This window comes from Mesoplodon bidens (assembly GCF_964165515.1).
Source record: "Mesoplodon bidens genome assembly, chromosome: 18".
Taxonomy (NCBI): Eukaryota; Metazoa; Chordata; class Mammalia; order Artiodactyla; family Ziphiidae; genus Mesoplodon; species Mesoplodon bidens.
In genome coordinates this window covers 36,924,534-36,949,316 of record NC_138175.1, presented here as the reverse complement: position 1 = coordinate 36,949,316, position 24,783 = coordinate 36,924,534, and the positions used below count along the sequence as shown (strand labels likewise).

Here is a 24,783-nt window from a genome sequence, read left to right as displayed (position 1 = left end):
TACGCGGGCCTCTCACTGTTGTGGCCCCTCCCGTTGCGGAGCACAGGCTCCGGACGTGCAGGCTCAGCGGCCGTGGCTCACGGGCCCAGCCGCTCCGCGGCATGTGGGATCCTCCTGGACCGGGGCACGAACCCGCGTCCCCTGCATCGGCAGGCGGACTCTCAACCACTGCGCCACCAGGGAAGCCCTGTCTGAAGGTTTTATTCCCTGTCTACCTTCCCATTCCTATTGTCATCACCCCATTTATCTGATCCCTCCAATCTGACGCTTGAGTGATTGCAGTGGTTTCCCACCAGAATTTCAGACTTTCAGAGATCATCTCTGACCTCAGTTTTGCATCTGAGGAACCTGGGGTCCAGAGTGGCGAAGTGACCTGCTGTATGACCTCAGGTTCTTTGACTCCCTGGTCCAGTGCTCTGTTCCCTACCACACAGTGACGTCCAACCTGGAGATAATCCTTGTTCTGTTCAGAAGTTTACAGCATTATTTTCATAGCGCCTAAATAACAGAAGCCCTTTGTGGTTCCCTATAACCATAGCAGCCTCTCTGTCCACAGTTATCTCCTACTAAACATTCTTTCTGCTTCAGCCAATACAGATTACTTACTGTGTTCTCAACCTTGTGAGGTTCTGCCCCTTTCTGCTCACTCCATTTCCTCTGCCTGGAGTAGCTTCCCTTCTTTCAACATCACTGGGCTTTGAAGTCTTACCAAACTTTAAAGACCAGTTCTGCAGAATCACTCAGACCAGAAATGATACTTTTCTTTTTTAATATCCTTTTATGACCTTTAACATAAACTATTCAAATTGTAGTCCATTATCGACTTATTTCCTTTAAAAAGTTGTGATCATTCCATACTCTTTTATGTAGTAGATACTCAATATTGAGTAAGAAAGAGGAAAATTTATAAAGAGGGACCTGTGTATGTAATGTGGTAAATGGCATGTTTACATAATCATTCACTGGTGCTTGTATTGGCTTGGCCAAAAAGTTCATTCGGGTTTTTCCATAAGATATTACAGAAACGAACTTTTTGGCCAACCTAATATTTTGCAAACTTGATTGATTTTTACCTAAGTTTTTATCTTTTCCCCTTATTTTTTATTGTTTTGTCTTTTTGTAATGCTTCGTGGGGCAATTTCTTTGTTATTTATCATGTAGCTCCTCTGTTGAGTTTTGTGTTTTGGCTATCATGTTTTTAATTTTCCCTGTCATAGTATCTTGTCCTTTTTTTCCTGGGTATTATATTTTGTCTTATCCTTCTGAGAACATTAACTAGAGAGCTTTGGAAATTTTCCCTTACTACATTATCTCTTTCAGGTTTTTTTTCTCTGTTTTGGGGGGCTCAGTCTTTCATGTTGGAGACATTTGTCAGATGTCTGGTAATCTTTAGCTATCCTTTCATTTTTAAGAGTGAAAGAATAAAAGTTCATTGGAAGCTGTGTGTTTGGGAACAAGGATCGTTGTCATGATGAATTTACTTGTAAAGTAGTCTGGTGGCAAAGGCCCTTTTTTTTTTTTTTTTTTTTTTTGCCGTACGCGGGCCTCTCACTGTTGTGGCCTCTCCCGTTGCGGAGCACAGGCTCCGGACGCGCAGGCTCAGCGGCCATGGCTCACGGGCCCAGACGCTCCACGGCATGTGGGATCCTCCCGGACCGGGGCACGAACCCGCGTCCCCTGCATCGGCAGGCGGACGCTCAGCCACTGCGCCACCAGGGAAGCCCCAAAGGCCCTTTTTGCTGGGGAAAACCCAGGTGCCAATATCTGGATATTTTTTTCTCCTCTGCTCTTCAGTTTCCCCAGAAAATAAACATCTAGCCTTCTGCTTGAAGGGCATACATTTTGCTTCCATGTCCTGAGAGCAGGGTTGGGGAGGTGAGCCAGGGATTTTGCACTGTGCTGTATATTATCAGAAACATCTCTCATTGGGACAGCTGTTTCACAGGTTGTCTCCCTCTACCGATGCAGATTCAGAAGACAATAAAATAGTACATTATCATATTGTCCAGGATACTTACAACAGCACAGATTATTTTCACATAGACAGCACAAGTGGCGTAATTCTGACAGCACAGATGCTGCACCACGAGTTCATGCAACACTGCACTTTGAAAGTCAGAGCAATGGATAATGGCTTCCCATCACTAAGCAGTGAAGTCTTTGTTTATATCTACATCTTGAACATAAATGACAGCTCTCCAATTTTTAATCGGCTCATTTATGAGTCTTTCACTTAATCCATTGTTTAATCTTTTTTTTTACATTTTTTTGGAGTATAATTGCTTTACAATGGTGTGTGAGTTTCTGCTTTATAACAAAGTGAATCAGTTATACATATACCTATGTTCCCATATCTCTTCCCTCTTGCATCTCCCTCCCTCGCACCCTCCCTATCCCACCCCTCTAGGTGGTCACAAAGCACCAAGCTGATCTCCCTGTGCTACGCGGCTGCTTCCCACTAGCTATCTATTTTACATTTGGTAGTGTATATATGTCCATGCCACTCTCTCACTTTGTTACAGCTTACGCTTCCCCCTCCCCATATCCTCAAGTCCATTCTCTAGTAGGTCTGTGTTTTATTCCTGTCTTACCCCTAGGTTCTTCATGATATTTTTTTTCTTAGATTCCATATATATGTGTTAGCATATGGTATTTGTCTTTCTCTTTCTGACTTACTTCACACTGTATGACAGACTCTAGGTCCATCCACCTCACTACAAATAACTCAATTTCTTTTATTTTTATGGCTGAGTAATATTCCATTGTATATATGTGCCACATTTTCTTTATCCAGTCATCTGATGATGGACACTTAGGTTGTTTCCATCTCCTGGCCATTGTAAGTAGAGCTGCAATGAACATTTTGGTACATGTCTCTTTTTGTTATGGTTTTCTCAGGGTATATGCCTAGTAGTGGGATTGTTGGGTCATATGGTAGTTCTATTTGTAGTTTTTTAAGGAACCTCCATACTGTTCTGCATAGTGGCTGTACCAATTCACATTCCCACCAGCAGTGCAAGAGGGTTCCCTTTTCTCCACACCCTCTCCAGCATTTATTGTTTCTAGATTTTTTGATGATGGCCATTCTGACCGCTGTGAGATGATATCTCATTGTAGTTTTGATTTGCATTTCTCTAATGATTAATGATGTTGAGCATTCTTTCATGTGTTTGTTGGCAGTCTGTGTATCTTCTTTGGAGAAATGTCTGTTTAGGTCTTCTGCTCATTTTTGGATTGGGTTGTTTGTTTTTTCGATATTGAGCTGCATGAGCTGCTTGTAAATGTTGGAGATTAATCCTTTGTCAGTTGCTTCATTTGGAAATATTTTCTCCCATTCTGAGGGTTGTCTTTTCATCTTGTTTTTGGTTTCCTTTGCTGTGCAAAAGCTTTGAAATTTCATTAGGTCCCATCTGTCTATTTTTCTTTTTCTTTCCATTTCTCTAGGAGGTGGGTCAAAAGGATCTTGCTGTGATTTATGTCACAGAGTATTCTGCCTATGTTTTCCTCTAAAAGTTTGACAGTGTCTGGCCTTACATTTAGGTCTTTAATCCATTTTGAGTTTATTTTTGTGTATGGTGTTAGGGAGTGTTCTAATCTCATACTTTTACATGTAGCTGTCCAGTTTTCCCAGAACCACTTATTGAAGAGGCTGTCTTTTCTCCACTGTATATTCTTGCCTCCTTTATCAAAGATAAGGTGATCATATGTGCGTGGGTTTATCTCTGGGCTTTCTATCCTGTTCCATTGATCTATATTTCTGTTTTTGTGCCAGTACCATACTGTCTTGATTACTGTAGCTTTGTAGTATAGTCTGAAGTCAGGGAGCCTGATTCCTCCAGCTCCGTTTTTCTTTCCCAAGATTGCTTTGGCTATTCGGGGTCTTTGGTGTTTCCATACAAATTGTGAAATTTTTTGTTCTAGTTCTGTGAAAAATGCCAGTGGTAGTTTGATAGGGATTGCATTGAATCTGTAGATTGCTTTGGGTAGTGGAGTCATTTTCACAATGTTGATTCTTCCAATCCAAGAACATGGTATACCTCTCCATCTATTTGTATCATCTTTAATTTCTTTCATCAGTGTCTTATAATTTTCTTTATACAAGTCTTTTGTCTCCTTAAGTAGGTTTATTCCTAGATAATTTATTCTTTTTGTTGCAGTGGTAAATGGGAGTGTTTTCTTAATTTCACTTTCAGAATTTTCATCATTAGTGTATAGGAATGCAAGAAATTTCTGTGCATTAGTTTTGTATCCTGGTACTTTACCAAATTTTTTGATTGGCTCTAGTAGTTTTCTGGTAGCATCTTTAGGATTCTCTATGTATAGTATCATGTCATCTGCAAAGAGTGACAACTTTACTTCTTCTTTTCCAATTTGGATTCCCTTTATTTCTTTTTCTTCTCTGATTGCTGTGGCTAAAACTTCCAAAACTGTGTTGAATAATAGTGGTGAGAGTGGGCAACCTTGTCTTGTTCCTGATCTTAGAGGAAATGGTTTCAGTTTTTCACCATTGAGGATGATGTTGGTTGTGGGTTTGTCATATATGGCCTTTATTATGTTGAGGAAAGTTCCCTCTGTGCCTACTTTCTGTAGGGTTTTTGTCATAAATGGGTGTTGAATTTTGTCAAAAGCTTTCTCTGCATCTATTGAGATGATCATATGGTTTTTCTCCTTCAGTTTTTTAATAAGGTGTATCCCATTGATTGATTTGCCTATATTGAATAATCCTTGCATTCCTGGGATAAACCCCACTTGATTATGATGTATGATCCTTTTAATGTGCTTTGGGATTCTGTTTGCTAGTATTTTGTTGAGGATTTTTGCATCTATGTTCATCAGTGATATTGGCCTGTAGTTTTCTTTCTTTGTGACATCTTTGTCTGGTTTTGGTATCAGGGTGATGGTGGCCTCATAGAATGAGTTTGGGAGTATTCCTCCCTCTGCTATATTTTGGAAGAGTTTGAGAGGGGTAGGTGTTAGCTCTTCTCTAAATGTTTGATAGAATTTGCTTATGGAACCATCTGGTCCTGGGCTTTTGTTTGTTGGAAGATTTTTTTTTTTTTTTTTTTTTGTGGTACGCGGGCCTCTCACTGTTGTGGCCTCTCCCGTCGTGGAGCACAGGCTCTGCATGCGCAGGCCCAGTGGCCATGGCTCACGGACCCAGCCACTCTGCGGTGTGTGGGATCCTCCTGTACCGGGGCATGAACCCACGTCCCCTGCATCAGCAGGCCGCTCTCAACCACTGCGCCACCAGGGAAGCCCTGTTGGAAGATTTTTAATTACAGTTTCAATATCAGTGCTTGTGATTGGTCTGTTCATATTTTCTACATACTTAGGTTTTTGTTTGTTTATTGTCTACTTAATTTTGTTCATGCTATATCCTCAATACCTAGTGCAGTGCTTGGCATATATCGGTGTCCAATAAATATTCGTCTAACAGATTAGTTAATTAGAGAGCAGTATGTGTAGGTGTAAGCCTGCATCCTAGGAAATATCACTCTATAGACTTCCATTGTGCTTGGCACTGCTCTCTGCCCAGGCACAGACTGCTCTCAGACCCTGACTGTGGCTGGGCCACGTAAAAATGTGCACATCAGTTGCATGTTTGGCCTTTCTCACTCAAACTCTGCATGGAGGCTTTAGTACGATTGCTGGTAACATGTCCATCCTGCGATTTGTAGTGGCTCTTTGTTGATGAGCTACTTTATGAGTTTTCACTAGAAGAGAAGGCAGCACAACTCTGGGTGGTTAGCCAACAAGAGCAACATTCCCTATATCCTGTTGCTTCACATTTGAAATGAACAGTGAGAAAATAGAGAAAGAAATATATTTAAGACTGAAAAATTAACTTATTTTTAAAATAATTTATGGCTTATTTTCTGGGCAGTACATTTCTCACTTTTATTTGACAGTTCATCAGATAATTAGAAGTGACACATAGTGCTAAAAATCATTGTGGGTTATCATTCATTTATACATTCACCATGAACCACTGACAGAAAACAACTGTGTTCAACTTTGGCCTCATTTAGTTTGCTCAAGCTATAATCAGGAACTAAGGGAATATAAAATGACCAAATATTGGTTTCCAGAATGTAAATAATCAACACCTTCATGAAAAATGGAGGGTTGGCAGTGTCTCATCATTGGATAGCCCTGAAATATATTACTATAGCAAAATCCAAAATATAATTATCTTTTCTGAAGACAACATTGGTATTTCATGAGTTTTTTTATTTCAAAATTTTATTTTCTAACATTTTAATAAATACTGAATTTTAATTGAGCTTAAAAATAAATAAGAGGATGGAAAGAAAAAACAATTCATCTCATGTTGATTCTGCTATTTATTATGACTCATGAACTTGTAGCTTGATGTGTATGTTCTATTTCAGGGGGTTTTGTTGTCTGTGAAAATCTATCTGATTGTAGAATGCTCATTTAAGAAGTTACTTAAAAATCATGTATATTTTTTCAGTAAACTTTTTAAAAAGTATTACATATTTACAGAAATGTATGTACGTAGATCATAAGGTTGCAGCTTGCTGAATTTAAGAGCCGTGACCCTTTTCTCAATCACGTTTCAGACACTAATATCTGGAGCTGTGGTAGAACAACTTGACTTCTTACAAATCAGTGGCATAGAAGAGTAAGTTCTTTTAGGTTATTATTGTGTTTCTTGAGATTACATTAGGAATGCAGGGAATCTGAAACTTTTTCTTTTAAATTCTAGGCTTCCAGAATTTAAGAGTTTTGAGGAACTAGAAGTTCCCAAACATTCAAAAGTCAAACGACAAAGCAGCACCTCCAATGCTCCTGAACAAGAACAGCAGCCAGATGTCTCCATTACTGAATGGAAAAACAAACCCACCCATGAAATTCTTCAAAAACTGAATGTGAGGAAGATGCAATTCCCACATGGCCCTGAGTGAGGTTGGCAGAGCAGGAACTCCCAGGGGCAAACCATATTTCTTCTTGTCCTCCCAGAGAAGGTTGTAGTTAACCCGGAGGTAGATGCCTGTCTGTACCTGAGGCAGTAATGAGAGGTAGTTCTCATGGTCTGATATTAGTGTGGATGTCTTAAAGATGCTTAAGGAGTGTGTTGTCTTGAGTAACCCATTAAAGAAGTATAGTTGCCTTTGGGATCTCCAGATTTCTCTTTCAGTGCCCTTTGTTGCCTTTTCCCAACCCAGGTCTTCTCTCCTGTCTCAGTTTTTAGCTGTAATGCTTTGAGTCTCTCCAGTTACCAAGGAAAGGAATCCTATAACTACATCCATATGAATATTATGTTAGCAACCTAGTATTATACCTTCCTTGAGGTTATTTTCATTTTAAAGGAGGAGGGGTGGGGGTATAAGGTATAGTACCTATCAAAGGAAATGAAATTCTAATGGTAGAGCTATAAACACAGTGACATTTTATTAGACCATACAAATTTGAGCATGTAGGCTAAATATATAACCTGTCAGATACCAGTTCTTGTGATTGACCGATACTATCTATAGATCGACATAAGCATGAATATGATATAGTAGGCATAAAACATAATGCATATAATAAGTGGTCTACATACATCCCCTCCTTTCATCCTTCTCTCCACAGTGGGTTGACAGCAACGTGGTCTCCCATTTATGAACAAGTAAAGTCAAAAAGAGAGTGGTTAAATGACTTGGCCAAATCTCTCAGAGAGTGGCAGAATCAGTATTAATGCTTGTCGACAACATATTTTCTATTCATTACTTATCTTGTTTCCTGGAAAATTTGATTATTAAATCCTACTACCCCAGGAAGCTAGCTTGCCTACCCACTGTTCCCAAGATAGCTAAAATAAATAGTTGTATAATGTCATCTTACGTTTGGTAGTATATCAATGACATTTTATCTTTTCTCAATTGCATAACAGAATATTTCCTCTTGCATCATGTGGTTTCATGATTAGTTACCTACTGTGGTAATTCTTGTACCCATTTCATTACAGTTACTCATAGTGATTTATATTTTCAGGACTGTAGTTGTCTGGCTAGCCAAGCCATCCTGCTGGGTATACTGCTCAAAAGAGAAGGGCCCAACTTCATCACAAAGGAAGGTAAGAGTACATGTCTAAGAGAACATTTTTAAATAAAAAGACCTCTCTATTTTTGAACTTATATCAAATATGCATAATGAATATCCACTAAAATGTTACAAGTTATTTTCTCCTCTATTAAACCTTTTTTTAAAAAAAACTTTTGAAAGGAAAATTCATACCCCCTTCTCTGATTGTCTGAATGCTGTTGGAACCTGGATTCTGCCTGTGACTGTTAACCTCTGATAACTCCATAGTTGTTTATTGACAGTTTCTGTTTCCAGTTTTATTTTCTGTATGTTTTCAAGAACAGTATTCAATCATTATAGCTATAAAAATTAGCTCCTTGATGGTCTGCAGCAGCCATTTGAAATGGAACATGGCATTTAGTAGAATTGTACTCTCAAGACTGTTTACAAAAATAAATCATTCTAATAGTGTTCATGTCCACTCTGCATTAAGGATGAAACCCAATTATCCCTGAAATCTGCACTTGTATGTTGAGTCACTACTCTAAGGAATCTTTGAATTCTACATCATGGTCTACTCCCGGCATTTTATAATACAGAATAATGTAGGATACATTTCAAGTATTTAATGTCTAGATACTCAAAATTTTTAGCTCATCTGGAAGTTCTCTGTCCAGAGATGCATATTGTTTGGTTAGAATTAGAAATTGAGTTGATATTCTAAACAGCAAAGTCATTAATAAAACTTATAGTTCTGGTAGTGAACTAAACATAATTGTTTATTCAAATAAGGTCTACTTAGTTTTTGCATTATTGTAGCTAAGAGATAACTGTCTTGAGTATTATACAGTGAATTGAATAGTCTTAATTTTTTAACTTAATATTATTAAGGCAGAAGAACTCTAAGCAAATTTCAAACAGAATCCTTCATGTTTCTAATTAATCTTGAAACTCAAAGTGTAAACAGGATCCTAGTTATATTGAGGACATTTATCATAATTTATACTTTAAAACAATAGGATAATTAAAAAGCAGACATTTCATTAGGAACCTAGAATTCAGAATGGTTATTTTAATAGTGCTTTAAAATGAAACAAAATTTATATAAAATAGTTTATAATGAAAGTGTTGAGAGAATTATTTTTTAAACCATTTTTATAAACTTGGGAATAATATTCATCTGTTTCTTAGATATTTAAAAGACTTTAAATGTTTTAAATCTGAGAAACCTTATATATTGAAAATCATACACATCTACAGAATCTGAATATAATTTTATCCAATTTGTTATAAAGCTATAAAAATAAGTTCAGGGTAAAATGATAAAGATCTTGTTCTTTACCCTTGTTTACCCTTTTTTGTGCTCTGTCCTGTCACATGGTTAATTTACTGACAAACCAGTCATGAGGCCAGACCGCATGTAAATTGCTCCCAAAGAATGAAACCCAGTGGTATTTTTTTGAGCACTGGTATATGATCATGCATATAACAGAATCACCATAAAGTTTTTTTGAACAAATAAATGAAGAATTATGTATAGTCAGTCTATAGTATTTGTTCAATTTGCTATATTCTGTTTTTTATTTTCTATAGTAAAGTAAAATAACTTATTTTTACTTATCAAAAACATAGATTGTGTATTAAGAAAACAATGAATTTCAAGAAATAAAGTACTTATTCCAAATCATATACTCAAACTAAGTAGTAACAAGGGCTGGAGACATTCACACTATATATTTGGGTTACATATTTAAATATGTCAGGTAGTTCAGAACATTAATGGATGGATGTATTGACTCTAATGGAACAAAATGAAAATTCAAGAGTTTTTTTTTTAAGGAGAATAAATGTTATGCGTTTAATTAAAAGCATTTTTCAACAAAGACCCTATTATCTGATGTCTAGGTACCGTTTCTGATCACATTGAGAGAGTCTATAGAAGAGCTGGCAGCAAAAAATGTTGGTTCGTATTAGCGTCCTTGTCATTATGTTTTATTTTTATGTTTCCATATTCAGTATCCTAAAGATAATGGACCAGTCTTTAAGGTGGTTATTCATCCTAATTTTTACTTTTAAACTCCAAGGTTACAGCACTGTGACTCAGCCTACTTTCTAAGGATCTGCCTACATTGCATTTTATCATGGCTCTCCCAAGTTATTAAAAACATGTCTGGGAGTAAAGACACCCATAGGAATAGAACCTGGAGAGGATGCACTGGAATGATGTTCCAATGACTCTTTCCTACCCTGTACCTCCTCTGTCCCAGCAAGATGCTTTAGGTTCTAATTTGTATTTGGGAAACTTGTTCTGTTATAGAAGGTCATGAAGAGACCAGTGTTTCATTTAATCACAAGCAAAAAATAATATACTTAGGCAATAGTTCTCTCATGACTTAAGTTGAATGAATCCCAGTGATTGTAGTTGCTTCATAACAAGTAACTGATACGTTCTGCAGAGGTAGTCTCTTCCCAGAGACTGAAGAAAAATTAGGTAAGTTGAGATAAGATTGTTTAATTTCACAATGGGGTAGGTATGTCTAAATGCATGCCATCTACATTTTTGAAGCAATTCTAACAGTTTTACTAGCAAAATCTAACATTTTGAAATTAAGAGTATATAAATATATATATATATATTTTTAATAACCCATTATTATCTAATTTTGCAAAAAAAGTTTCAAGCAGTGTCATAAGAAACTCCCTTAACCTTAATGAGCCTCAGTTTTCTAATCTCTAAAATAAGGGGATTAGACAAAACAGTCTCTTAGCAGTATTTTAACTCTATGATTTATAATAAATATACCATTCCGACCCAGAAGAAATCATGTAATAATCCTGTGGTTAAGTCTCAGATTTTCGCTGTAAATTCTCAGCACAGTAAGGCATGCAAACCAATAGATGTTGCTTTTTAGTCAGTAAATTTCAAATGTGGTCTATAATCTTATCTTCAGTTAAGCAAACCGGTATTTGCTTTATGTTTAATACTTAATATTTTAATACTTTAATACTTAAATATTTTAGATAAATCATTAGCAAACATTTAGAGTCCTGACTGTTATGTTTAAAAGAACAAACTCCTGGAAGTTTTATTTACTGTATTTTCCCTTTTATGGCTTTCTACTGACATACCCAGGTTGGCGGTACGCTACGGGGCTGCATTTACCCAGAAATTTTCTTCCTCTATAGCCCCACACATTACTACTTTTCTGGTACATGGGAAACAGGTAACATGCACAGAATGTGGAAACTCAAGCTGCTTGAAATGTGTGGGCCTATTTGTGTTCTGAGGGTTAAATATGTCTTTTGGTCTTACAATGTGTGAGTGAAAGCTTCTCCAAAAGTAGGAAGTGTTTGTTTCACTAACTTTATCAGATATGACTTAATTTTCTACTAGTTCATCTATGTTGAGATAAAGCAATGTAAGTGTTTTTTATAGGTCAGCTCCCATAGATATCCTGAAATACAAGAAAACAGTTTTAAACCTACATTTTTATTTTATTTTCTCCATCTAAAAGTCCCACGTGAATTTTTACTTTTGAGGGGGCAAAAATGTCTTATGTATTGCAGGTGCTGTGCTTAAAAATCTGTTCTCCTTACAGTCTAAGACTTTTTCAGAAATGTAAAAATAGCAGTGTGAATTCCTTCCTCCAACATTCTGGCAAGAAAAAAAATGCTGGTATTTCATTGTATCACTTCCTAAAATTGAGTACTAAGTGAGTCCCCTGATCCAGGGATTTGGTTATCTAGGCACCGAAAGAAACTTAATTTAAAGCGGTTGTAGGAATAGAGGGCATGTACCAGTGACAGTCTTAATAATGAATTTTTTAATGCAAAATCAGAATAATCAATTCTTCCTCCTATGCCACTCCCTGCCAAAGGGATAGTTAGGCTCCCTTTTCTTTCTTTTTAAATTGTTAATGGTACAAATAATGCTGGTTGCAGAGGTGAGGATGAGGTTATCCCTCCCTAATTCTGGTTGGTCCTACAATCTGGGAGATTTCAGCTGTTAGGTCCAGTGTCTTGGGGTCAGTGTTTCCTCCACATTATTACATGGGGGCCTAATTGTGCATATTTTTAAGTCTCCCTGTTCAGACTCCCACTCATTCATCATTTAGATTTGTCAACCTCTGGCCTGCTCTCTTCTTCGCCCCCAGGTCGGTGGTGCGCCATACAGCAAGTCTTTTAAGTAAACTAGTGGACAGCCTGGCCCCATCCATTACTAATGTTTTAGTGCAGGGCAAACAGGTAAGTATCTGATTTTCAGACTCTTCATCACAGTCACAAAGGTTTCTGGGCAGGACCCTGGCTTTTAAATCTGGCAAGCCTCAGTGTCATAGGTCTCTCACAACCACGACTCAGGCATTTCTACAAAAGGCTCCTTCCCCAAGCAAAATCTAGTCTTAAAGATGCACAGATACTAAGTATTTGTGCTGCACCTCAGAGCTTTGATTTTCAACTTCTGTGTTAACTTGAGATCAGTGAAGATACTGACAAAGAAAATGGTATGACACCTACTAAAACACTCCAGACAGGCTTAGGATAGGTAGAACAAAGACAGGGAGCAGTGAAGGGCGCATTTTCCCTTCTACTCCACTTAAGATTCTTCTCCCCCTTAGAAATGCATTGACTCCCCAGATCCTTAACCCTCTGGGCCACCTCTCCTTCCAGCTCCTCCCCTCCCACCAAGACCAGCTCTTGTCATCTTCTCCTCACAGAGCCATCTCCAGTTAGCAGTCCCTTTCTCTGGGTTCTCACAATAGGCCTGTGACACTCCTCACAACCTGCCCTGGATCCCAGTTCATTTGAATGTGTGTCTCTCACCCCAGGGTAGGCCGTGAACCCCCAGAGGTCATGGTCCATGTCTTGTCCAGCACCTGTCCCAGTGTGCCCAGCATGGCCTTGGAGAGGCACTTGGTGAATGTGGGTTGAATTGAGCCTGTGCACGTGGTTATGTGGAGTGGAATATGGCTGCTCATTTTTTGTTTTATTTTCTATAAGCTCTAATTACCTGGCTGAATAATCATTTAATTGGAATGAAAACCTGTTTGCTTTCTATCTCTTCTTTGGGAGTATGTGTGCTTTGTCATGTCTTCCTGATAGTTAACCTAGGGATATAATAATACAAAAAACTTTAACCTTCTTTGATGGAATCAACCCATTGTTCATATCTCAGGGCTCTTAACTCATTAAAACTGAAATTATTTCATCTTGACATCTAGCTTTTGAAAAGTTGAAAGAATATTTTATTTTGTAATATTTAATAACAATAAAAAAGTATTGTACTAATAAAAAAACTCCTGAGAAAAATTTAAATCACTTTTCACATACATTATTTTCTATTTTCTCCAAATTATTAAGAGGTAGAATTTTCATCCTCATTCATCAGCTAAATAGACCAAGACACAGGTAGTAATTTATGGGGTTCCTTTCCTCACTGTAATCCTCAAATCCAGCCACAGAGTCCTGTATTGTTGCCTTGGCCTGAGCCACCCCTTAAAGAAAGTAAACAGGCTTTGGGAAGCTATTTTTCCTTGGATTTTAGGCCCCTGTAGTATATCTGAAAATATAGTTAATTCTACGATGTATGAGAAGGTTTTGGCGATCTCTGAGGTCACTGGCACCTGACAGTTGGAGAGGAGGAGGGGTAGGTTAGGGTTGGTCATGTCCATTCTATACACTATCTAGAGGGGGATTACAGCCTCTGATTCTGAGATTCTCTTCACAGAGCAGAATCCTGGAGGCCTTGGAGCCTGTCCTGAGCCTGTGGCTGGACCATTGCCCACCAGACCAGCACATCTCCCAGGGACATAGTCACTTACAGAGCTGGGTACCTGGGAGGCTGACAGCTCTGCTTCAGATGTATGAAGTCCATTCATTCACTGCATCTTACACTTTTACAAAAAAGAAATGAGAATGGAGCATTCCAAGTTTGCAATTGCTTATTTATGAAATTCCACCCTGAGAACTGAAGTAATATTGTTTCTACAGAGCACTTTCAGATCACCTCAAGCTCCCTGGAATGAAATAGTGATTTAGTCATCATTGCTTCCAGAGGCAATGATGTGCCCTCTGTTTGCTTTCCTCTTTACAAGATGACATTTTAATAAAAGTAATCGCACGTGGACTAACTGGTTGGTACCACTTGTGTTACAATAAACTAGCAGTTCTCAGTTTTCACTCCATCACAAAGTTGGGGCAGAAGACCCCTGTTCTGCTTTCTCCCCTCATCTCAGAAAACACAGGGCCCTTTGATGTCCTCTTCTTTTTCCTGCATCTTATAATCGTGCACTGTACAAGGAAGAGAGTGGGAGAGGGGTAATGAGGAGGAAGGAGGGGCTGCAGACTTTTCTGGGAGGCAGAATGCTAAGGCGAGAGGAGAAAGGGGCAGCAGAGTATTAATTTCTCTTGCCCAGGCTCAACAGCACTCTTGGCTTTGAATTCTCATTGCCATTTCCCTCTGTGCTTTCTCATTTCGCAGGCTTGTGGGCAGTCTTGTTTATTCCCCTCCACAGACCAGAGATACATCAACAAGTATTTCAGCACTCACTAGGTGCCTAGAACTACGCCAGGAAAAGTGGGGCTACACTACAACTCTTATGTCCTTACACCTGCCTTTGAAAAGATTACAGTGTTGTTAAAGCGTAAACACGTCCACATGAGAAACTGTAAAAGAGGTGAAGGCTATACTCTCAAACATAGACTGTGCACTAAAATAAAACTAGTCAGTGTATTCTGGTTTCTCTGGGGAGTTTCTAGTACTAAAGTCATTCAGAATAATTTTATCTCATTAGTTATTTATATTCCTTCCCTGATTTTATCCACTCACCTCCACTGTCCTAACCAGGACCCTCACCTGCCCTTGTATTTCAGACCAGACTGAACCATCATGAACTCCAGTGGGAGTCATCCTTTGAAAGCCATTTTGATAAGTAGCAGGAACAGTTATTCTACCTAATTCCCTAGCTTACTTCCCTAGAGTAATTTCATCCTGCCAGTCATCCTGAGCCTTGAATTTTTTTCTTTTATCTGTTAGTAGCTAGGAAATTTTTACAATAAAATTCTGCCACCTATAGGTAACTCTGGGTGCCTTTGGACATGAAGAAGAGGTTATCTCTAATCCTTTGTCTCCAAGAGTGATTAAGAACATCATCTATTACAAGTGTAATACCCATGATGAGAGGGAGGCGGTCATTCAGCAAGAACTGGTCATTCATATTGGCTGGATCATCTCCAATAACCCGGAGTTATTCCGTGGCATGCTGAAAATACGAATTGGGTGAGTAAAGTACTTTGCATTTGCATAAAGAGAATTGTTCAAGTGGTCCTCGGCCTCTCTGAGTGAAGTGCTGCCCCAGATCTGGTGGGTATTTAGGAAAGTGCATCTTGCCCTAAGTCATAGAGACAACATCTGGTGGTATGAAGAAATAAATACTAGTGGCCTGAAAAAAACCCTCCTGGTAAACATATTTAACTCCCAACGTGAGATGTAGGGGAATAACTCTGTTCTCTGGTAAAATCAAACTCCAGGGGTTTAAACAGGTGTATCATGTTAAAAAACAAAACAAACAAAAACCCCATTATGCACAATACTTGTAAAAAATCCTATAAATAAGTGGATAAGACTTAAGAGAAAGTGGGGTTTTTTTAGTAAAATTAGGTGTCAGGAGGACACACTCAAATAAAAACTTGGTCCTTTTAAGAATATTCTATCTATAAGAATATTCTTCTATTATAGAATTTTCTACCAAAATCTAAATTTTAGTCATTAAAATCGAAAGTGTTCTGTTTGGAGAAGTTGAAAGTAAGGCTCTGGTGATCTTGAATCTTCTTAGTCAAACACTGTGTGAGGCAGTGCAGTAAGCACGTGACCAGGCTCTGGCATCCAGCGGAACTGAGTGCAAGTCCAGACCGCCACTCATCTCAGTGGCCTGAGGCCAGTGGCTGAACCTCCCTCCTGCTTTCATACCAGCCTCATTGTTTTGTGTGAGATGAAACAAAATAATATGTTTAAAAGGCCTGCCACAACCAAGTAAAGTACAAATGCTTCTTTTCATTTTTTAAACATATTTTTGATTGTACTGAATGCAGCTATCATGTGAATATGTTCTAATTGTAAAAAAAGTCAACAGAAAACAATACTTGAGCATATAGAGTAACCTAATATGTGGCCAATTTGGGGGATGTTCAAGTGTTTGAAAAGACTATGTAGCCTGTCAGGCGCAAATACCTGCGAATGTGTGTGAGTGTGAGTAAGTGTTTAGCTTGCTAGTTGTATAATTAGATCATCAATATCTTTACTACTTCTGTCCTACTTGACTTTCGATTGCTGATAAATTGTAAAACGTTCTCCTGATTATGAATTTGTCCATTTCTCCTTGCATTTTTATCCGTTTTGCTTTATATATTTTAAAACTTTGTTTTTGTCCATGTTGCCATGTTTTAACAATGTATCTTGTGTCATTTATTTTGTAATTGAATTATTTTAAAAAAATTATTTTAATTTCAAACATCTACAGAAGTATAGAAAATAGTATAATAAAGCCCATAGTATTACTCAGCTTCAACAATATCATCATATGGCCAATCTTATTTCACTCATACCCCCCCGACTACCTGCCTCACCCACACTCCCGTATAGATTTAAAGCAAATCCATCATATCATTTAATCTGTAAATACTTCAGTGTGTATCTCTAAGACATAAGGACTTTTTAAAAGCATAACCATGATCCCATTACAATGCATGAAATATAACAAATGAATTCTTTGTGTCTAATATTACTGCCATGCCTGCTTTCTTTTTTTGTTTTTATTAGCTTGGTATACTGTCTTCTATTCCTTTACTTTCAATGTTCTTTTTTCATTTTATATAGATATGTCTTTTATATTTAACATTCATGCCATATTTACTTTTAATCCAGTCTGATTATCTTTTAATAGAAATATATGTGATATTTGTGCCATTTCATTTATATTTTGACTAATTTCTACCATTATGTTTTGTTTTCTAGTTACCATGCTTTCTTATTGTTTCTTTTTTTTTTTCTTCTATTGCTGGCTTGATTTTATTTTCCCTTTCATTTCTTAGTTTTAATTTTGCATGTGAGTATGAAGCACTTTATGTAAAATGAGTACCCATTTTTTCCTTCAAAAAATTACATTAAAAACTAGTTGCCTGGGCTTCCCTGGTGGCGCAGTGGTTGAGAGTCCGCCTGCCGATGCAGGGGACACGGGTTCGTGCCCCTATCCCGGAAGATCCCACATGCCGCGGAGCGGCTGGGCCCGCGAGCCATGGCCGCGGAGCCTGTGTGTCCGGAGCCTGTGCTCCGCAACGGGAGAGGCCACAGCAGTGAGAGGCCCGCGTACAGCAAAAAAAAAAAAAAAAAAAAAAAAAAAAAAAAACTAGTTGCTTATTGAAAGTATCTGCATGCCTCTCATTTCAACAATTCTCATTCTAGGAATTTAGACATACTTTAACAGCAGTCTTCATTTCATGCTTGTTTGAAATAGTGAGCCATACAATAAAATGCTGTGCAGCCATTACAAGTAACAAGATAAAGTCAATGTACTGACATTTATAAATGTCCAAGATAAATTAAGTGAAAAAAAAAGTTGCAAATATATTGTTCTATTTTTTATAAAAGAACAATAATACTGTATATATATATATGTGTGTGTGTATAATGTATATGTGGAAAAATATACATAAAATCAGTGTCAATTATTTTCTCTGGGAGATTTCTACTTTGTAAGTTATGTTTTTCAGTTTTATTTAAATTTTTTTAGTTGAGGTTATTAGTTTTTAAACTGTTTACCTGATTTTAGTTAGAGTATATTTCAGGTGCGCTTCCCATTCTTTATCTCCTCTTTCTTTTGATTGAGAAATGAACTCACTCTGCATAGAACTTGACCTTCATTTTTATCCCTTAAAATAGTTCCTTTCAAATATTAGGATGTATTCTAAATCAATTATAAGAACTTTGAATCATATCCTGATTTTTCGGTCTCTGTTAGCTCTAAAATTTTCAGCTCTAATTCTTGACTATATATGAGGATGCAGAAATGGGTCTTTCATGTGAGTTGTCTCTAAATGAAAAGAGGTGTGATTCTTCGTATCCATACAGGTATTAAAAGTACTCTGTTGTCACAGATTCAGGCATTTCTCTGAGGCTGACTAAGAAGTATAGGTTATAACTCTTCCAAAGCACATTATTTGTAGTAAACGTTCTATTCAGGGGACTCTTTAAGTGATAGTCATCCTTACCGTGACTTAAGCAAAGGCTTAAAGTAAAAGTTAACTGTTCCCCAGGATTTTACAATGCTGTGTTTTTCAGCCTCTAAGTAGTTTTTCCTTTACTGCTTATTCAGCATTTTCGGCTAATTTATGTTCTCTCAAAAATCCAATGTAATTTTCTTCCTTGAATCCATCTGACCTGAGGCTTCTTTCTCTGCATGGGAATGAAGTATGTTTAGTTTATTCTAAAAATAGTTTTCTTCCTGTTTCTGTATCTGCTATTCTATATGTTCAGTGCCTTCCGTGAGAAGTAAAATACTCTTTTTTTCTCAAACTGTCACCCGAAATAAAAATGTCAGGACAGAGCATCTGACTTAGTATCTAATGATAGAAAAAATCTAATGATAGAAAAAAGCCTCCTGAAGAAATTTGCCGGGAAACTTTATTCACTGTCCTGAAACTCATCCTGGAATTAATCGAGGCATTATATTCCCATTCTGGGTATTAACAGTGTCCCTGCCCAACTTATTATGTGTATTTCCCCCATATGCTGGACTCACAGGGTCAGCTCTAAACACTGGGACATTGTCAGTTGGGAAGGAGTCTAATTTTTTTTAATTTATTTATATTTTTTAAATTTATTTATATTTTTTTAATTTATTTTTGGCTGCGTTGGGTCTTTGTTGCTGTGCGCAGGCTTTCTCTACTTGTAGCGAGCGGGGGCTACTCTTCGTTGCAGTGCGCGGGCTCTAGGCGCACGGGCTTCCGTAGCTTGACTTGTGGGCTCTAGAGTGCAGGCTCAGTATTTGTGGCGCGTGGGCTTAGTTGCTCTGTGGCATGTGGGATCTTCCCAGACCAGGGATCAAACCCGTGTCCCCTGCATTGGCAGGCGGATTCTTAACCACTGTGCCGCTGGGGAAGTCCCGGAGTCGTCTTCTTTTTTTTTTTTTTTTTTTTAAATAAGAAGTAATTTATTTAAGAAATTTACTTCTGCCAAGGATAGAAACCAGATCTTCTCCTCCTATCTGTGTTGTGGTCTAGCCCACAAGAGATGTTCAATAAAATTTGGCAGATTGTTTATTATATAGGTTATAAGTAGATTCAGGTAGTTTGCCTTGAGCTAGTGATGGGGAATTTAGGAAAAACAAAAGCATGGCTCTCTACTCAGAGACATAAAGGACACTTTTAATTTTGATAAGTGCACTTGGTTTGTACAAGTCATGTCCTTCAGGCAATGACAAAGTTAAACAGGGCCTTGTTTATATGAAAATCTAGTCATACATATAGAGAATAGAAGGATGTAGAACTTTCTCCACTTATTAATGGAATGGTGCAGTTAATCATATCAGAGTAGGGTACAAATTACCTGATAATGGTACTTCTCTAAGCAGCATTCCCTGTAAGGATCTAAGGGGATATATATGTGAGTAACATGTTGTTCCTGCACTCAAAGGTTTACTCTGGTGAACGGTTTCATCTTCCTTTCCTCCCCCATCTCCATAACCACATGTTATTTATTGCACACCTATCATATACTAGACAATATGCTAAAAATACTTCAAATATATTATCTGATTTAATCCATACAACTTTGAGGTAGTCACTAGGACCCCCATTTTAAAGTAAACAACCTGAGATTCAGAGAGCTTAGATGACTTAAATCAGTAAGTAAAAGAACTGGGATTTATACCCAGGACTGCCTGACTCCAAAGTTCTTGTTCTTCAATCTTAAATACTTTGTGCATGTTTTCACTTATGTATAGTGTTGCTCTCTTTTAAGGGAAACAGGCCTTACTGTTTGTTTCTAAAACCTTATGCCCTTTATGGTCCCTTCTACATGATTTCTACCTATGACCCATTTTACATTCAAGTATTCATGTAGCAGCTATGATGTGCATTGCCTCCTGACGGTTTTTGTCTTTAGTTTGTCAGTCCTCCAATCTAGGATCAGTACTATTTAGCATTGTACAGTACAAGACACACCAAGGAGGCTGAACAGTTACAAATTAACAAACATAAAAAATAAGATCTTACCCCCTTTATTCATCATGAGACCAAGAAAATAGGGATGATTTGGAACTGATTCTAGGTTAGCCCCTTGTACAGTGCAAGAGATATATTAAGATAGTATGAAAATTCAGTGAAGTTAAGTAATTTGCACTTGGTCACAAGACTAAGAACCATGATTTGGACCTAGGGTGAATGACTCCAGAGTTCATGCTTCCCCATCCCTCTTCCAGCTCTCATGTATATAAAATAGGGAGGCTGTCCCTGCTCTGGCTTCTTCATTGGTTTGTGGCGGTTCTGGGTAAGGAATGTGAAGGTCTTTTGCAGAGGATAAAACTTAAACAGTATTGCTGTGACATTTGGTAATTTGAGGTCCTCTATCTTGTGGCATTTGGAGAGCAAGTACCTCTGGGGATTTCTTTCTGCAGACTACAAATCCCAAGGAGGAGTATCCCAGGCCCCACCCACCCCCTCCAACAAACACACATATGCTCACCCTTGTCTTCCAGTCCTAGGTTTGCAAAGACCCTCTGCTCCCACAAGAAATGTTCACCCTAGAGGTATCCCTTTCCACCATATTTGATTCTCCTTCAAGGTCCAGTGGAATGATCCCAAGCATTTCATAAAGAAACCTTAACTCAAAATCCCTTTTGGATCCTCTGCTGCCATCTGACATGGTCTTACCCCACCATCATCTGGTGGGACCTCATGAAGCATGGCAGACACTGAAAAATTCTCCCGTGGGGACTCCCCTGGTGGCGCAGTGGTTAAGAATCCACCTGCCAATGCAGGGGACACAGGTTTGAGCCCTGGTCCGGGAGGATCCCACATGCCACGGAGCAACTGAGCCCGTGTGCCACAACTACTGAGCCTGTGCTCTAGAGCCTGCAAGCCACAACTACTGAGCCTGTGCACCTAGAGCCTGTGCTCCACAAGAGAAGCCACCGCAATGAGAAGGCTGCACACCACAACGAAGAGTAGCGCCCACTCACTGCTACTAGAGAAAGCCCACATGCAGCAACAAAGACCCAACATGGCCAAATAAATTAATTAAATAAAAAAAAATTAAAAAAAAAAATTCTCCTGTGTCTGCAACGGTGCCCCTCCACCATATTAACAGAAAGGTTTTGGAACCCTGTCTCTACTCAAGGGATATCTAACAACCTCAGAGAATTGCAGTTATCCTGTCTGTGAGGCTTGTGATAGTGCCCTTCTGAAAAGAAAAAAGATATTTTTGTATCTTTTTAATATATTTTTATTGCACTTTATTCTAAATAAATTTTACTCAGACCTCAGCTCCTTAAATGAACAGCTTCCTTGCATTTACTGCTAGCAGCAAACACAAACACATACTCTATTTATATGTTTCTTTACAAAATTTACCTTGAATTAGTCCCTGGAAGGTTTTGCTTAAAACCTTGCTTAAGAACAAATAATTCATTTATAGAGTCCTTGAGTGTCAGATTTCTTATAAATTGTTGAATTTCTTGCTCTTCTAAGTCACCCGTTTGTGTCTGTCGCATGATTTTAAAAGAAAGAAGGGAAGGGATTTATAGAAAACATTCTTTTTTTTAATTTCCTTATAGGTTAATTACAGCATTTCAGACTCATTCATATCTGACTTTTTACTGTTGTTTCTATCTTTTAAATGTTGATTATGATTTAAGAGATTGATAGTTTAGCCATCTTTTAACACCATATTCCTCCTGAAATGCTAACATTCATGAGGCTGAATGGACATAAAAAATAAGAACATTTGTCTTAGTCATGGTACATCTTACACATAATTCTCCTGCACTATGTATTCTTGTATCTCTCTGTTTTAAACTCTCCCTCTGAGGTTTTTGGATTTTTAAATTTTATTTATTTACATCACCCACTGCCTCAATTGCTTTAAGCCAATACCACCATGTTTCTTTTCTCTTTTTCCCAAGGTTAATCCTGCCAATGCAATTTCTTCAACATTACTGCTATCAGGCACTCCAGTGAACAAAATTAACCTGCTCACAGGAATGGTATTCTAGTGTGATAATGATTTGATTTGCTGTCTCATTATTGATTTGTGCTCCAGCTTTCATGTTGAAATAGATCAAGTTCCTGACAGGCCCATTACTGTAAAGACCTCCAATCAACTGCTTTCTGCTCTAGGTCTGTCATTCAGGAGACAACCCCTGAGGATATATGTTATCAAGTCTTTTTCATCCCTGCTTTTCATACTGCCAGGACATCCTCTGTAAGCCATTATGATCCATGCATGTCTTGTCTTCTAATGCCCACAGCTGCATCTGTGGATCACACATCCAGTGCTTAAGAGAAGTCCTTTGGTGTCATAGGTACCAGACTATAACATTGCTTGTGCAGTAAAGGAAAAAGGAGATAATTGCAGCTCTGAGTTCATTAGCATGGTCTGATACTCATTCATAGTACTTTGCTTTTGACATTTGATACGAGGTAAAGAAGTGAGATGATGGAGTTCTACCTCTATTCTGTTATGATTAGATCAGAGGTAGAGTGGGTGAGTGATTGTTCTCCAGTTACCAAACAGGAAGCTCACTTTGCCTCATCAAATTGTCACCCTCTTTGTATTAATAGGAATCAAGCAGAACAGTCCCTTCTTGCAACTTTTCATCTCCTGTCATATAGCTTAGTAAAGTGTTTGCACAGACAGTTATTTGTTCACTTGTTTAACAGTAAACTTGGCAAATACTTCTTAGTATCTTGGAATTACCTCAAAATGATTATTTTATATTTCACTCCTTAATTGGGGCAGGTTGGAAAGGAAAATGCCAATACATATACAACATGCTAACCAACCTCACACTAAAAGAGTTTTTAGAAAGATAAACTTATTCCCAGGACTGTATAGGAATACTAGGCCGCCTCTTCACATTTTTCCAGCATTATGGAGGAATTGTCAAGTCAGACCATGCTGCATTTGAAGGTTGATCTGGTCAGTAGTGTGCATCTGCCTCTCTCTCATTTGCTTATTGTCAAATAGAGCATGTCCCTGGTTCTTTAGACAGACTGAATTTATAAGGATCTGGTCCAAGAATAACCTTCATTCTTTTGACCTTCCACAGTTGCTTGCTTGCTTGCTTTCCCCATTTTGCATTAAGTGCTTTTACATTGGAATTGTCAAATCAGGTTTGGTGACTTTGTCAGCAGGAATGAGGGTAAGAAGCCAGATTTTCCCATGCAAAGGAATTAATGCTGTTTTGTATTAGTAGTTCTAAAAATGGATTAAAATGTCTTTGATTTTCTAAACTGTGTGACTCACTTGGTTATTTACTTTCTCTAAGTTTCTGTTCATATATAAGGCTCTTTGGCTGTTTTTGTTTTAGTCTTTTGAAGAATTCCAAGCTAAACAGATTAACTTGGCCAATATTTTTGAACAAATAATGTATTTTTAACAATCTGGCAAATAAGTTAGATTCATTTGTGCTCAAATGAACCTTCTGGGACTTCCTTGGTGGCTCTGTGGTTAAGAATCCTCCTGCCAGTGCAGGGGACACAGTTTCGATCCCTGGTCCGGGAAGATCCCACATGCCGCGAAGCAACTAAGCCCATGCGCCACAACTGCTGAGCCTGCACTCTAGCCCGCCAGCCACAACTGCTGAGCCCATGTGCCACAACTACTGAAGCCTGTGCGCCTAGAGCCCATGCTCTGCAACAAAGAGTAGCCCCCACTCGCCTCAACTAGAGAAAGCCCACATGCAGCAACGAAGACCCAACACAGCCATAAATAAATAAGTAAATTTATTTTTTTTTAAGTCATCTTCTTTCTTTGGTGGCTGCTGAGTACAATGTTTTCTATAATTTGCTCACAGAACTGCTGAGATTTTGTAAATAGAAGCCTGAGGGGAAATTTTTAGATCTCCAGCTATCTTTGTTTATGATACTGAAGGTTTTAAAATGTAAATGTGATAGAAAATGTTTAGTTTTAATAACTCAAGTTTTGGGAGGACCTTAAAAAGTGTTTTAAAAAATTTAGTTACTTATTTTAGAAGCGGATACCTCCTGAAGTGAAATCAATGAGGCACTTCTTCCAACCTGAGTTTGAGAAGTCAAATAAAAGGAGTTTGCTAACATAATTTGAACATAACAATTGAACATAAAAATTGAACTCTATAATTTCAAAATCATTTTAACAGTTTTAACATAACATTGTCTTACTTATTCCTCAAAATAATTTCATAAAATGAGCTGAACAAGTAATAGTAATACAGTATTCCCATTTGAAAAATAACTTGGAAATGGGGTTCAGTTGGTAATTGACAGAATTGGTATTCAAGTCTGTCTTCATTGTTTTTCTTTTCATTATGAAAATATTTAAATGTGTAATAACAGAATAGTTTCGTAAATTCCTATATACCCATTATTTAAATGGGTATAAGCAATTGTTAGTAATTTATATTTACTATACTTGCTTTATTTTTTTTTTGGCTATAAATTATAAAGGAAATTTACAGCCAAATGACATTTTGATGTTTACCCCTCAATATTTTAGTAAGT

General features: G+C 37.8%; 1 protein-coding gene across 6 annotated transcripts in view; it reads left to right on the top strand.

The window, feature by feature from the left end:
- PHKB (phosphorylase kinase regulatory subunit beta) overlaps positions 1-24,783 on the top strand; it is a 202,666-nt gene that overhangs the window by 160,787 nt on the left and 17,096 nt on the right. For 5 of the 6 annotated variants that reach the window (XM_081215337.1, XM_081215333.1, XM_081215335.1 and 2 more), the window contains 6 exons: positions 6,585-6,646; positions 6,731-6,893; positions 8,002-8,083; positions 9,937-9,994; positions 12,186-12,276; positions 15,105-15,307. In XM_081215337.1, coding sequence (XP_081071463.1) covers positions 6,585-6,646; positions 6,731-6,893; positions 8,002-8,083; positions 9,937-9,994; positions 12,186-12,276; positions 15,105-15,307 — 659 coding nt within the window. Of the gene's footprint in view, positions 1-6,584; positions 6,647-6,730; positions 6,894-8,001; positions 8,084-9,936; positions 9,995-11,164; positions 11,256-12,185; positions 12,277-15,104; positions 15,308-24,783 lie in introns of all 6 variants that reach the window. The other variant, XM_081215338.1, reaches the window with a different exon arrangement.